Genomic DNA, 13,629 nt, shown 5'->3' with positions numbered 1-13,629 from the left:
GCATTTTATCACTATGTTTACAAGGTAGGTTCTTCAAAAAATGTGAAGGAAAGAGAAAAGAAACCTATACAATTTTTACAACATCAAATATTACTTTGAATTTTTAGCCTTAACTACTTGACATCTTCTGCCACAATCTGGTATTTCTACTCTCATAACAAAAACATAAACACTCTGCATTTTTCATAGGAATTTGACTTTTTATTCAATAACATTCTTGCTCATGAAAGAGTAAGAAAAATCATTTGTGGTAGCAAGATTCAGGCCTAGCAAAAAATGATGGGCAGGGGGTATTTTCTAAGCATTTTGTAAACAGCTGCCCAGTGATTTAACTTGATAAAGTTGGCTAGGGAGCACTCGCCCACATTTCCTCCAGTTGTGATGTGGTATACTCCATCAGGTGGGTTTTTGTTTCTTCCTCAAAGAGGGAATGGTATACTCTGGGAGGTTGAGGCAGGAGGACTGCAAGTTCAAACCCAGCCTGGCCAGTTTACTGACTTAGCAAGACCCTGTCTCAAAATAAAAAGTAAAAAGAGCAGGGGATATAGCTCAGTGCGAAGACCCTGGTTCTCTCCCCACTACCACCAAAAACAGGCAATAAAATACATATTCAAATTGTACTTCAATTTTTAGTTTAAGAAATTATCCCATTGCTAAATTGGTAGCATAGAACCCTTATCAACTTTCTAGGTTCTAAGGCCATATATATCTTTAAAATACGTGACCCCCATTTCAAAACCCAGAAGTCAGCTCGCATGATGCAAACAGAATTTTTTTTTCCCCAGTACCAGGGATGGAACTCAGGACCTTGCACGGTGCCACTGAGCTAAATCTCCAGCCCTCAAATAGAAATATTTTTGATGTGTACATTTAGTTTCCGCTTTCAAAGAATAAAGGTTTTTTTTGGTTTGGTTTGGTTTTTGCAGTACCAGGGATTGAACTCAGGACCTTACACTTGCCAAGCAGGTGTGACATCACTGAGCCACTTTCCCGGCCACAAAGAATAGAGGTTTCAAAAACTTCAGCTGCTTACTGTTTTTTATTAGTACACATTTGCAGTACCTAATGATTAGATTCCTTGTGGGGAGTTGGTCCATGCACATAACACATCTTAATTCTTTTTTCATCCCCTTTCCCTCCTCTCCTTCCCTCATTCCCCATATCTTGGTAATGACTTGCTTTATGGAGCTAGCTTTGGGCTTACATCATAATATCCATGATTCATGGCCATTATACCTATGACATTTGTACTTTTGAATGACATGGGATTTAGAAAAGAAAAAAGATGAGCTTTAAGTAAAGGCACTCAAAATTTTGTTTTTAATTTGACATTTTAATTCTTTTATTTTGCTTTTGGTCTTTTTTTTTTTTTTTTTTTTTTTTTTGGTATCAGGGATCGAACTCAGGACCTTGAGCTTGCAAGGCAGGTGCTGGAACCACTGGGCTAAATCCCCAGCAATAATTTTTTTTAAAAAACCAATCTTCCAGAAATTCGTATTGAGATATTTATAGCCAATAAATACTAAAATGATATGATGACTAGTATTAACTTTAAAGTAATATGATTTCAGTAAGAGTAGGTGTGTAGGTATGACTTGATAATTACTGAAACCAGCTGATAGATCTATGAAGGTTCATTGTACTATTTTCTCACCTTGAAAGAAATTTTAAAGACCTGACCATGTGTCCAGCTTTGTGCTCAAGCTTTTACCTGTGTTTTTCTACGAAACCTCACAGCAGTCTACAAAGCAGGTCTCGTAACGGAACTTTTTTACTTGATGGTACTGAGGCCCAGAGGAATTAAGTGACCTGTCCCAAATCCCAGAGTCCTAACTTCTAAAGCCCGGCCAAACCCATGTCTAGGTGACTCTGGGTTTCCAGAGCCCTTTTCAATTTGTTAAAGGTGTCACCAGAAATGACTAATGTTGCTTCCTGAGCAAAACTCCTCTCCACTGCCCACCGTGCATAGATGCAGGATCTCTCTGAACCGTACATGGTGAACATAACACAGATTCTTCTTCAATAGCAGATGATGCAGAAGGCTTTTCATGTGATAAGAAAACAGCCAGGAAGTTGGCACACGTGTAGGAGACCCTGTGTGTCCTAAAACAGAACACGGGATCTAATGCTGTAAGCTTAAACATATGAAAGGATTCTGTTTGTTCTCCTTGCACAAGACTCTGGCTTTCTAGACACATGGTGGCTTGCTCCACGGTGGTGTTCTTTGTGTAAAAAGACTAGGCTGCAGGGAACGGGGCTGACAGAAGGCTAACGATGACATGGAAATATGGATGGAAACATATGGACCCTACGAAAAGCCTGCCAAGCAGAGAGGAAAGAGCTCTCTGACCTGACAAAGCTCTTCCTGAGCCTTACTCAGCTGCACTCGCCATACTTCCAGGGCAAGGCCTGATACGTAAACCTTACAGGGATTTTAGATTCCAACTCTGCACCAAAAGAAACTGCCATAGAGCTCTCCAAATGTGCAGACTCATACACACGATGGACTTGGTAAAGGCTCATGCTATGAACTCCTAACCCTGAATGAAACCCTGACACATCGGGTAGGTAACATGGTGATGGCAGCAACTCACATTTATTAAACACCTAATATGCCAGGTACCATGTGAAGCATGTTTTATGTAGATTGATCTCATTTTTAGCCTCAAAAAACCTGTAAAGCAAGGTCATTTATCCCAATTTTACTGATGAAGAAACATGCCCAGGGTTACATGTAGCCACACCAAAATGGGTTCTCCACTGGTGAAAAATGCAGCCATAAACTGAAATTCTATCCTCTGCTCAAAAGCTATGAACCTTTAGTCTCAGATGCAATTTTTAAAGAAATACTTCAAGTTTTCTTATTCCCCATTTTCCCTTTCCTTTGAGACTGAGTAGAGTTAGCACTCTGTTTTTCAGCCATGCAAAATTTAGTTAAACAGGCTTGGTAAAGGTAAAAATTAAATGCATACAGCAAGAGAATGTTGTACCAACCTTCCCATTAATTCTTTGGGGTCCTAATGTGACTTGGTGACAAGGAAAAAAATAATAAGCTTTTTAAACTATCCAAGGTATTTAGAAAAGAGAAAGAAAGAAGGGAAACAGTAGATAAAAGAGTTTAGGGCAGGGGATTTAGCTCAGTGGTTCCTCCACTTGCCTCACAAGTACAAGGTCCCGAGTTCGAGCCCTGCTACCAAAAAAAAAAAAAAGAGTTTATATGTTACTTAAAAAGTTATGGGGAAGTAGCTTCCATTTTTGCAAATATAAAGGTAGGAGGCAAAATCCGTACTACCTGCTTAAATCAAACATTTTATAGTAAGTCCATCCATAAGAAACATGAATGTAAAACTCTATAGTGTAGAAAGATTTTGATACTAAACTGTGCATTGTACATAGTTCTAATGCACTTTATTGACCACCAGTACTTCTATAATGGCAGATTGTGCATTCAGACTTTTAAGCATTAAACATGAATAACTTCTAATATGCTTATTTTTCTAATTCTTTGTTTTGCTGCCTTTAGTTTATTATCTTGACTGTGCCATTCCCACGTATTAAAAATTACTAGTTGTATTCAAGGCAAAAAAAAAAAAAGAAATGCGAACCATCCCCACTGTACACACACAGTATACCAATCCACCATCAATAATTCAGGCACATTAATTGGCAACAATGGCAAGGGGCTCTCTCAGAGGTAATGGCTATCAGCACAAATGTAAGTGTACTCCATGAATCCTGCACTAGGGAAGGAGAAAGTCCCTCACAACTGCAATTGACACATTCACAAACAAGAGGGATTCCTATCATATAGCACGTCGGCCTTCAAAGATATGTAATATCTGCATGATTACACTTAGATTTTCTTTGTCACAGTCGGATGCTGAAATAAACTAGCTATTGAAACTTAACTGTAATGCTGCATTTTATAGCTGTTCTACCTTCCAGAAGAATAAAATGTTTTGTTGTGTAGTAATCAAGTCAACACTTCATGATATAATCAAATAGCCTGCCTGACACAGCAGAATGACAGAGAAGGTCATACTTCCAAGGGAGGGAGTCACTCCCCACTATGGTCTGGCTCTCTGCTCATCTGACACTTCTGGGTCTGATCAGCTATGTTCTATCTTGGGGGATAAATAACAGATTTATGTCATATAAAACAAGAACACTGCGAAAGTTCAGAAGAAGATTATTATAGCTTTTGCAGGAATACAATTTTCCTAGGTGAGAGGTCTACTTCAAACATTCAAACTCTTAAAAATGACCAAGTTCTGTGAACCTATAACTGCTTTTCTCTTTTAAAAGCCATTTAATTGAGGCATAAGTGGCATGTAAAAAGCTGTACATATTTAACACATACAACTTGATGAGTTTGGAGAGAAGTATATACTCGTGAAACCACCGCCACCATCAAAACCACAGGCATATCTATTATCTCCCAAAGTTTCTTCCTACCCTATTTACTTGTCTATTTGTTTATTTATTTGTTGATCTATTTGTAGCACTAGGGAGAGAACCCAGGGACTCACACACGCTAGGCAAGCACTCAATCAACGAGCTACAATCCATTTATTTATTTATTTGTTTAAAACATTTAACGTAAGATCTACCCTCTTAGTCCCTGTTAAGTATTAAGCTGATAATACAGTACTATCAACCCCAAAGCTGTATAGTAAAAGTCAAGTATAATTCCTTTCTTATGAATTAACCTACAAAACTAATGGGCTGGGGATCTACCTCAGCGGCACAGTGCCTGCCAGGCAAGCCTGAGGTCCTGAGTTTGATACCCCAAACAAAAAAACAAACAAACCAACTTAGAAAACTAATCAGACTACTGAAAAGCTGTATATATAAAAGTACTGCACTTGCCATGGCATTATTTATAATAGTTAACCAGAAATCTATCAATAAAGGAATAAGTAAGTTATGGTACTATTATAGAATGGAATGCTATGAGCAACAATTAAAACTAATGTACATCTTTACTGACATGCGAAGAAGATAATATACTGTTTACTGAAAGTGGCAGGCTATAAAACTGAATGCAAAATATGCACTCTTTAATAAAAACATATTTTACACGAATAAAAAACAAAATACTATCTTTGGCTTTTCTCAAAGAGTCAATGTAATATAGTAAAATTATTCTCCTTTAACTTCTTGCTTAGTAATGTTTTCTTATAAAAAGGTCAAACTTTTAAAATAATACCCTCATAAAATAATAATGCTTATTTCATTTCTTTAAAATTCACACTAATGCCAGATCATTTTGGACAAACAGGAAGACAGTTTTTGCCTTCTGGATCGTATAACCAATGCATCAGCAACTAATAGGGCATTTATTTACTCACATAATCCGCAAATAGTTATGTATTTACAATAATTCCACTGAAATGCTTACATACTTTTCTGAAATTCTTCCAGTTTTTTAACAGCTTCATCTCGTTCTTGCCTAATTTTGTCACACTGAAATGAAAAAAAAATGAAATGTTAAATTTGTACTATAAATTTTAAGATTAGAAATGTGAAAAGAGTAAACTTATAAGCAGCAGCAATTTTCTGAGACCCAAACAAAACACTTTCAAAAAGCACCAGAAGTGCATGTATTTGCACTGCTCAGCTAGCACAATGTTCGTACCACTATGTATCTGGCCAATTTTCTGAGACCTTCTAAGAAAACGAGTAACCCTACTGCTCACTATCTCCTCAGTAACGGGCCAATTTTACATCCTGAGTTAAAGTGAACTCATTCTTGAAGAGCATGTTTGTGCCTCTTTCGGAGAAGGCTAAAGCAGTGAGCATCCTGATCACCCCCAAGTCAGGTTCCCCCCAGCTTGGACTCTGCATAACAGTGGCACATTCAGGGAAGTGCAAGGAAAGGCAGCCCAATGAGGGCCACAGGCCACAGGCCACCACACAGCCCACACACTCGCTCACCCAAGGGAAGTGACGCTGTGTCCTCAGAACTGGGAACAGAAGAAGGTAGCAAAGTACAAGGAGAGAAAGTAAAGTCTTCCGGAATAAGCATGTATTATTTTTATAAACTGATTTTTTTATTTTAAAAGATAGAAGGACTCACTGAAAAGACTTTAGGAGAAAAACCATAAAAGGAAAATATACTAAACCAGGAAGACCTTTTAGAGTGTCTGATATAGATCCAAGTATCTCATATTTCAAATGCCCTGAAGATATTAATGATGTTTTGAAAAACCAAATTTTCCTTATGAGAACTGAATTCAATTTACCTTGAATTCCATAAAACTGAGAAGGTATAATACATTGTAGAGCTATTTCATCAAACGTACCTAAAACTCTAAAGAGTGATTTTAACTATCAGGGTAATAATATAAAAGTTGCCAGGTGTGGTGGCACATAATCCCAGTACCCAAGAGGCTGAGACAGGAAGATCACAAGTATGAGGCCAGCTGGGGCAACTTAGCAAGACCATATCTCAAAATAAAAAATAGAAAGGGCTGAAGCTCCCTGAGCTCAGTGCCAGAGCACCCCTGGGTTCAATCCTCAGTGCTACAAAAGAACTGAATTTCCTGGGAATACTTTATTCAGTAAGAAATAAGTACAAATAGAGCACAACTGCAAGCTATAGCTGACTGCTAATGCACCAGATAAACATATTGGGATTTCACCTCATTGGATATTTTAAATTTCAAATTTCAATGGCTAAAAAATTATGATGGCATTGGTAGTTTAAAAAATGAAAATTCAAACAGAGAGATAGTATCATCTGTTATAGTAGCAAAAAACTGAAAAAAAATCTGATATTAAAACCTGGCAACTCACATTCTTCTGGTGGAAATATAAATTAGCATAACTACTCTGGAAATGAACTTCTACCAAAATGGAAAATGTACTCCCCTGTGACAGCAATCCTGTACCTAGGGTAGGTACCCAGAGAATTTCTAGTAATGTGTACAGGGTGATCTGTACAAAATGTTCAACATTTATCATAACAGTATACCATGGCATATTCATATACTGTACTACAGAGCAGTGCAAAGGAACAAATTAAAGCTATATGTATACACACACACACATATATATATAGGCATTAATACATCTCTACAAAGGATTAGCAGAATAGATATCAAATGACAACTTAAGCATACAAATATTTCATGTATTTATATTATATACAGTCATGATATAGATAGTATATACAAAAATATAAGATCATGAATTGGAAAGATACATAATTTATGGCAGCGGTTTCACTTGGGAGACAGAGTAGGGGGGTGGGACTGGGGATGAATGGTACAGGAGATCTGCAATTTTATCTGCAGCATCCTTTATTTCAAAAAAAGTTCAGTTAATTCCTTGCGGTGGGTATATGTTATTTTTCTGCCCTTCTCTGCAGTTTTTTTTAATTGGTACCAGGGATCGAACTATGGTCCTTGCGCTTGTGAGGCAGCAGAACCACTGAGCCAAATCCCCAGACCCCTGCAGTTTTAAAATATTTTAAAAATAAAAAAGTAAGAAGCGATCAGTTTAGTTTCCCCCTTTTGTCCCTAAACTGGAAAGGTTAAAAAGCCCATCTCTGTTCATACGGTTTAATCCACCCTGGCAGGAGTACAGTACATAAACAGGTCCACAGTGCTGACACTGCAAAGGTGGTTATCAAATTCTCATTTAAACCTCTTCAGCCCCAAAATGAATCAGGCTGGACCAAAGATCATTTCCTAAAAGAGAAGGCGTATCTTTTTCATTGAGGTTTCCTGTGGAAATCCATCCTCTGTAAAAACAAAAACAATTCCACCTAACCAAGTTTCCAGCTCCCCTTTAACAGATAAACTACATTTAAACATTTGGTGTTTAAAATGCTCAACACCAAGAGTTCTGGATTCTCACATAATCTCCACCATCCAAGTAGACCACTCAGACAGTACAGCCTTCAATTCTGAGATTGCGGGCCGGCTGTTTCAGGAATGTTCACCTTGTTTTCTAGAATCAGCCCCTATTGGTTTTGGACTTTCCCACCAACAATGAACAGTCCAGACCAGTGCTGGGGAACCTACGGCAGGCGTGCCGCAGCAGACTCTCTGTTATCACTGAAAGCTCTAAAAGCTTTGCTATCCTTGGTATGGTCCAAGGCACAAAAGAAAACCTAATTTCTGGGTACACTCAAAGGCCTGAGTCGTGACTGCCAAATGAAATATATCTGGTATAAAACTTTTGAATTAATTTTGTGTTTCTTTTCTGAAAGTACGAGATGCAGTGCCACAGTTGTCACTGAGACTTTGTGTGTCAAGAGAATAAACAGGTGTGATAATTTGTCTAGTCAGACCCGGAAAAGGCCACCAACACACACTAACCACCAATGCAGCGAGCATCCAGTGGTCATTAGCAACGCCTCACCATTGCAGGCAGGCTTGGACCAGTTGCCTAGAACAGAAGTAAGACTTTATTCCACGCTCTCTGCTCCTAATGCCCAGGTATACTGATTCTGGTTATAATAATAGGCCTCAACATCAGTCTTACTCCACCAGGCAGGTAACCATTCTGTGGTCCAGCTTAGACTAACTCTCTGGTCGCCACCAATAGATTCACAAGCTGTCTCCCAACCCCAGCTGTGTCCTATCAGGGGTCTTCATGTTGCTTTGCTTTCTATTTTCTGCAACCACATTATGATAGAACTGGCAGCCACAAAATGTACCATCTGCTAGGCTGAAAAGGGTGCGTGTTGGGGGTGGGGGAAATTCACACATGCTGCAAATGCAGCTTACTTATTCCACACCAGAACAGGTCAAAACATGAAGGATGCACCCACGTACTAAGCAAGAATCCAAACACACACTTATTTCATTTTAGGTGAATCCAAAAAAAAAATCCTGTAATCTTTCATTCTACCAACAGGAAGAAATTACCAAGGATTGTGGGCATTTTGAGAAGAATGTTTTATCTCTGCGCCATACAGAGGCCCCTCTCCCATCTCACCCTTTCCTGTACTCTGCTCATGCAGCTGCACCATCTGTAAAAGCTGCTTCTTTTTGTGTTGAGAATTGCTTATGAAGACTTTGCAATAGCAACAGATGTTCTTAGGCCCACGTCACTTAATTATGATGCCCAACAATTCTCTGCAGCTCCAGCAGAGTAGAACCCAGCAGCCCAAGTGCTCACTGGTTTAAGCAAGCTGGATAACATTACAGCTATGCTAGTCTCTATTATGGCTCTTTATGAAGTGATGAATTGACCAGAGTCTCGCCTTGCTGGTTTTGAAAGCCCTTCATATCAGAAGCCTTGGACACTTTCCAGATCTCTTCCCTGCACCGCATCCAGGCAGATACCTGGCTTCCAAAAGCACCCAGGATCTGAGAGCACTGGCTGATTCACAGAGGAAAGTCCTGCCAGTGTGAACTGGCACCTCCCCTACCCACCCATAGCCCCAACATGGGCACCTCAGTTCTTTCTACCTCACTTTCCTCCAGCTACTGTCAGCACTAAAATGTCTGCTTACTGGGGCTCAGGAGAAGTATGGATAACTGATGCAGATACTAAGACAGTTATATTTTGCCATGTATATTTTACATAAGAAAAACCTCATCATTTTAAATTATGTCTAAATTCTGCTATTAGAAATATTTTTATCTTCTGGTACACAAATGCAATGCAGGGTTGGCAGCCTATAGAGAGGACAGCTCTGGGCCCAATAAGTACATGAACTACTTACACACCACCAAGACGGGACCACCTAGCCATAGGCAAACATCTTATGGTTGACTGAAACAGACTTCTGAGCAGGTATCTCCTGTAATCACTGAATGTCTCTACTTCCTTCCTCTGAGCATTGAACAAACTCATTCAACAACTAGCCAGGCCAGGATAGTGTGTTAAAGACTGGGAGGAAATGTGATGTTCTCACAAAACTTAGGATCTACCACTTTATATAAGGATATTTTATATAATGAGAGTACTGTAGAAACATAGCTGAGGCAATAACATTAAGTCTAAAGAGGTTTTAACGCTACCCCATTTTTCTCGAAGTTCATTGCTCTTATGTTCAGATATATTTAAAATTTTAATCATGCATAGCACCAGAATTATGTATATTTACTTGTTTCAGAATCCTTGATGTTGTGAGATCATCAAATCAATTTTAATAATAATCAACAATCTTATCGTTCCACCTATGTGAGTCTGGCTACAACTCAATGGCACTTTCTGGATTTCTATGTGCTTATCTTTAAAGAAACAATACACTGAATAATTCCCACTAGGACAGAATTCCTTTCTCTCTTTATCCTCAATGTTCTGCTTTCTTCCAGTTCTTTCCCTCCAATTTTCACAGGCAATAAAGAAGTAGTAGCTGCCCCCCAAAGCTGTTTCCAAATTCTAGGTCTTGTGTGTTAAAGGGAAACACATGTCATCAGAACTGAGATCCTTGCTCTTTGTTTCTGGATAGATTGCTGTTAATAAGAGACTCATTTTCACTTTCAAACTGCTAAGTAATTACTTTTTCTCTGGCACAACCACTTGCCACTCTGTCTCAAAGAAACTGCATGTATGTGGATGTATTATGCATGAACAGTTAGCATAATGGATGCATATCTTGCTCTTTAAAGTGGTCTCTTTATTTTTCTTAAATAAAATACTTTGGGACCTTCTTCACCTCTGAATGTTATACAAGAGGAAGAAATTTTAACAATAGATGAGAGAGCCAAGATGCAAACAGTGTCATATATCTTGCTTCTTGAAACACAAGTCTTGGAAAAGTATCTGTCTCATTCCCCTTTCATTCATTGTTCCTGGCAGCCTGTCAGAACCACTGTTACAGGAGCTCGCCCGAAACGACTTCTAATCAGCCACTTAAACATTTATGCATTTCAAAACTCTATCTCTGAACATAATATTAAACATAAATACTTACTATTTAACGGCAGATATTCTTCTAGTACACAGAGTTCCATCTTTTTATGTACACTCCACATACAACCCCGCCACCCTAAGAAACGCGAAAGCTACTCCATTCAAAGCTCAAGGAGGCTTTTCCCCCATATAGGAAAAAACCCCAAATGATTATGACAAAGATCCTAAGTGAGTCGTAACAGAATGCCCTTCAGTTGTAGAAGCATGACTAATATTTGAATACGGTGATTGCTACACAAGCAAAGGAACACATTTTCTTTGGTTGATTCCAAAATATATAGTCATCTATTTTTCCATATCCAAAAGTACAGACTTAGAAGAATTATTAACTTCAATTTGTTAAGCTTTCTGACTTTTTCAAATACTGTTGATGCTACGGCCTTACCACCCTGAACGTGCCCGATCTCGTCAAATACTGTTGATGATGCCATTTAGAAAATGGGCAAAAAATAATGGAAAGCGGGACCCTTTCATAGTCTCCACTTACACTGATGTTAAAACACATACATACACCAATCTCAAGTTTCTTGCATTTTAATCCAACCCACACCACTTACTTATATCCTGCTTAATATTTTGATAACAATGAATTTTGGCTGATAAATGTGACAAGTCCATAAGGAACACACAGATGGTTTGTTATAAAAACAGCAATTATTTCTGCTTGAAAGAGACTTAGAAAAGACTTTAAAAAAATAAATGACATTTATCCAAGCATGAAAGACTACTAAAAGTGTCGCATGTTCTTTTCCTATTCCACTGTTAAGCCTCAGACACCCACTCATACAGTAAGTGCATAATCTACCACTGCTACTTGTCAATTGGTCTGTATCCCTCAATTAGAGTGGTTTTACTCAAGAGTACAACTTTCATATATTTTTCTTTATACTCAGAAGGTGTTCAACAAAAAAGCTTTTTGTTCCTTCACAAAAGCTTTCCGTGTACACTCAACTAGATTCTGATTCCATCCTCAAAGTCATTGATAAAAATATAAAATGGTCAACGTTCCATTGTTCCTAACAAGGGCAAACTACAGGAAAAGATGAGTTAGAATACTAGGCCATCCCTAAATCTCCTATTCTTATACTTGGAGTACATTATGTCAGAATCTGTATGTGCGCGCGCGCGCGCGCGCGCACACACACACACACACACACACGAGAGTGTTTCTGACACAAGTCTGATTTGCTATTTAAATTTCAGTTTTTCAACACAAACTAATGGACAGTGACAACAAGGACTAGAAAAGTAACGAGTGTGATAATTTGGTATGAAAACTTCATGCACAATAAAGAACAAAACTAGGATGTTAAGAGAAAAAAATCAATACACCCCCATTACTCTACCTGCTTATAAAAGAATACTGTGGTCAGAAGACCCAGTTTTGAATCTAGACTCTGCCGCTGATTACCTGTATAACCTCAGGAAACTCACTACACTGTCTCTGAGTCCCTTTCTCTCTTTGAAATGGGGATGATATGGGGCTGTTTGGAGCATCAGTTGAAGGAGGTAAGATGACACAGATGTCCCATAGTAGCTTCTTGATATACACAGGCTGTTAAGAAACTATCTTCTCTGAATAGCATATATCCTGAAACTTGCAACAGAGGATACTCTAAGCAGGGAAGGAGATCCTACCCAAACAAAATCACATCCACTGTCTCTTCCCATTGCTAAGGTATGATCATGACCTGGCCACAAAGAAAACTGCACTTAATGGAGACATGTGTAAGGGAGAACACCTTACCATTCATTTTCTTGCTCCCCCATTCATGCCAAATTTTCCCACATCCAATTAAAGATGGCAAAAGAAATCTTACATTGGATGAAGTGAACTGAGGAAATGAACCATCCTCTGGGCTGGGGGCCCTGAAAGAAGATGGCTGTGCGTATTTGCTGATGTGGACTGGTCAGAGTTCCTCAGCCAGGCAGAAGAGCGTGCTTTCCCAGAGAAAATGGTGTCCTCCATTTGCCACCTCCAGAACTAAAGCTGCTTTTACTCATTCTATGTCATATAAAAGGCTTTTATTATATGCTTCCCTCCTTTGTCATAGAGCCCCCCCTTTGGGGGAAAAACGTGCAGTAATAAGCAAGCTAGTCTTTTAGCAGGAGGTAAACAGAGTGCTGTGAACTTAAGACCACTCTGCTTTGTTTTACCCAACCACCTAGCATTCCATATTGCTTTCTTTTCTTTTCCTCTCATTTGTGTTAAGAGTTATTTTTGAAGAATTAGGACAGAAGCCAGTCAATAATGCCCACAGATGTTATGAACATATCAGGCCATACTCTACACAGAGAAGCATGTAAACAGTTAATGGGCTGAGGAAATGTGTAATCTTTCCTTTGCCAAATGCATTTTACCTATAATCCCACTTGCATAACAGACAGCTCACTTAAAACCTCACTGCAAAAGGTGGCTCTGGGTTAACTAACCATCATGGCTGCCAGCCTATGTTTATAGAGCACCTCCTATATTCAGGGCACTGCTAGTTCTACAAGTAAACAAGGATTAAAGAAGAAGGGAAGCAAACAAAACAAATTTAGTCTTCATCTTCTGTTATTGGCTATTATCTATATGCCTTTTCTCCACCACAGAAAGACATCTGTTGGCTTCCCTCCTTGTATCTTCTTTCTTTCTTTTTTTCTTTTGGTACCAGGGATCGAACTTGGGTCCTTGTGCTCGCGCAGCAGGCAGTGAAACCACTGAGCTAAATCCCTGGCCCGCCCCTCCTCGTATCTTCTAAGTTAAAC

General features: G+C 38.8%; 1 protein-coding gene across 1 annotated transcript in view; it reads right to left on the bottom strand.

The window, feature by feature from the left end:
- The window catches only part of Shtn1 (shootin 1), a 96,901-nt gene that overhangs the window by 65,702 nt on the left and 17,570 nt on the right, over window positions 1-13,629 (bottom strand). Inside the window, exon 3 of the mRNA XM_087185250.1 lies at window positions 5,406-5,466. Within this exon, the coding sequence (XP_087041376.1) occupies window positions 5,406-5,466 (61 nt within the window). The remainder of the gene's footprint in view (window positions 1-5,405; window positions 5,467-13,629) is intronic.

The sequence above is a fragment of the Heterocephalus glaber genome, unplaced genomic scaffold (genome assembly GCF_053883595.1).
Source record: "Heterocephalus glaber isolate CG9 unplaced genomic scaffold, H.glaber_assembly_v1.0 deba00001497, whole genome shotgun sequence".
Lineage (NCBI taxonomy): Eukaryota > Metazoa > Chordata > Mammalia > Rodentia > Bathyergidae > Heterocephalus > Heterocephalus glaber.
The sequence above is the reverse complement of the archived record's forward strand: the minus strand, read 5'-3'. Positions and strand labels throughout refer to the sequence as shown.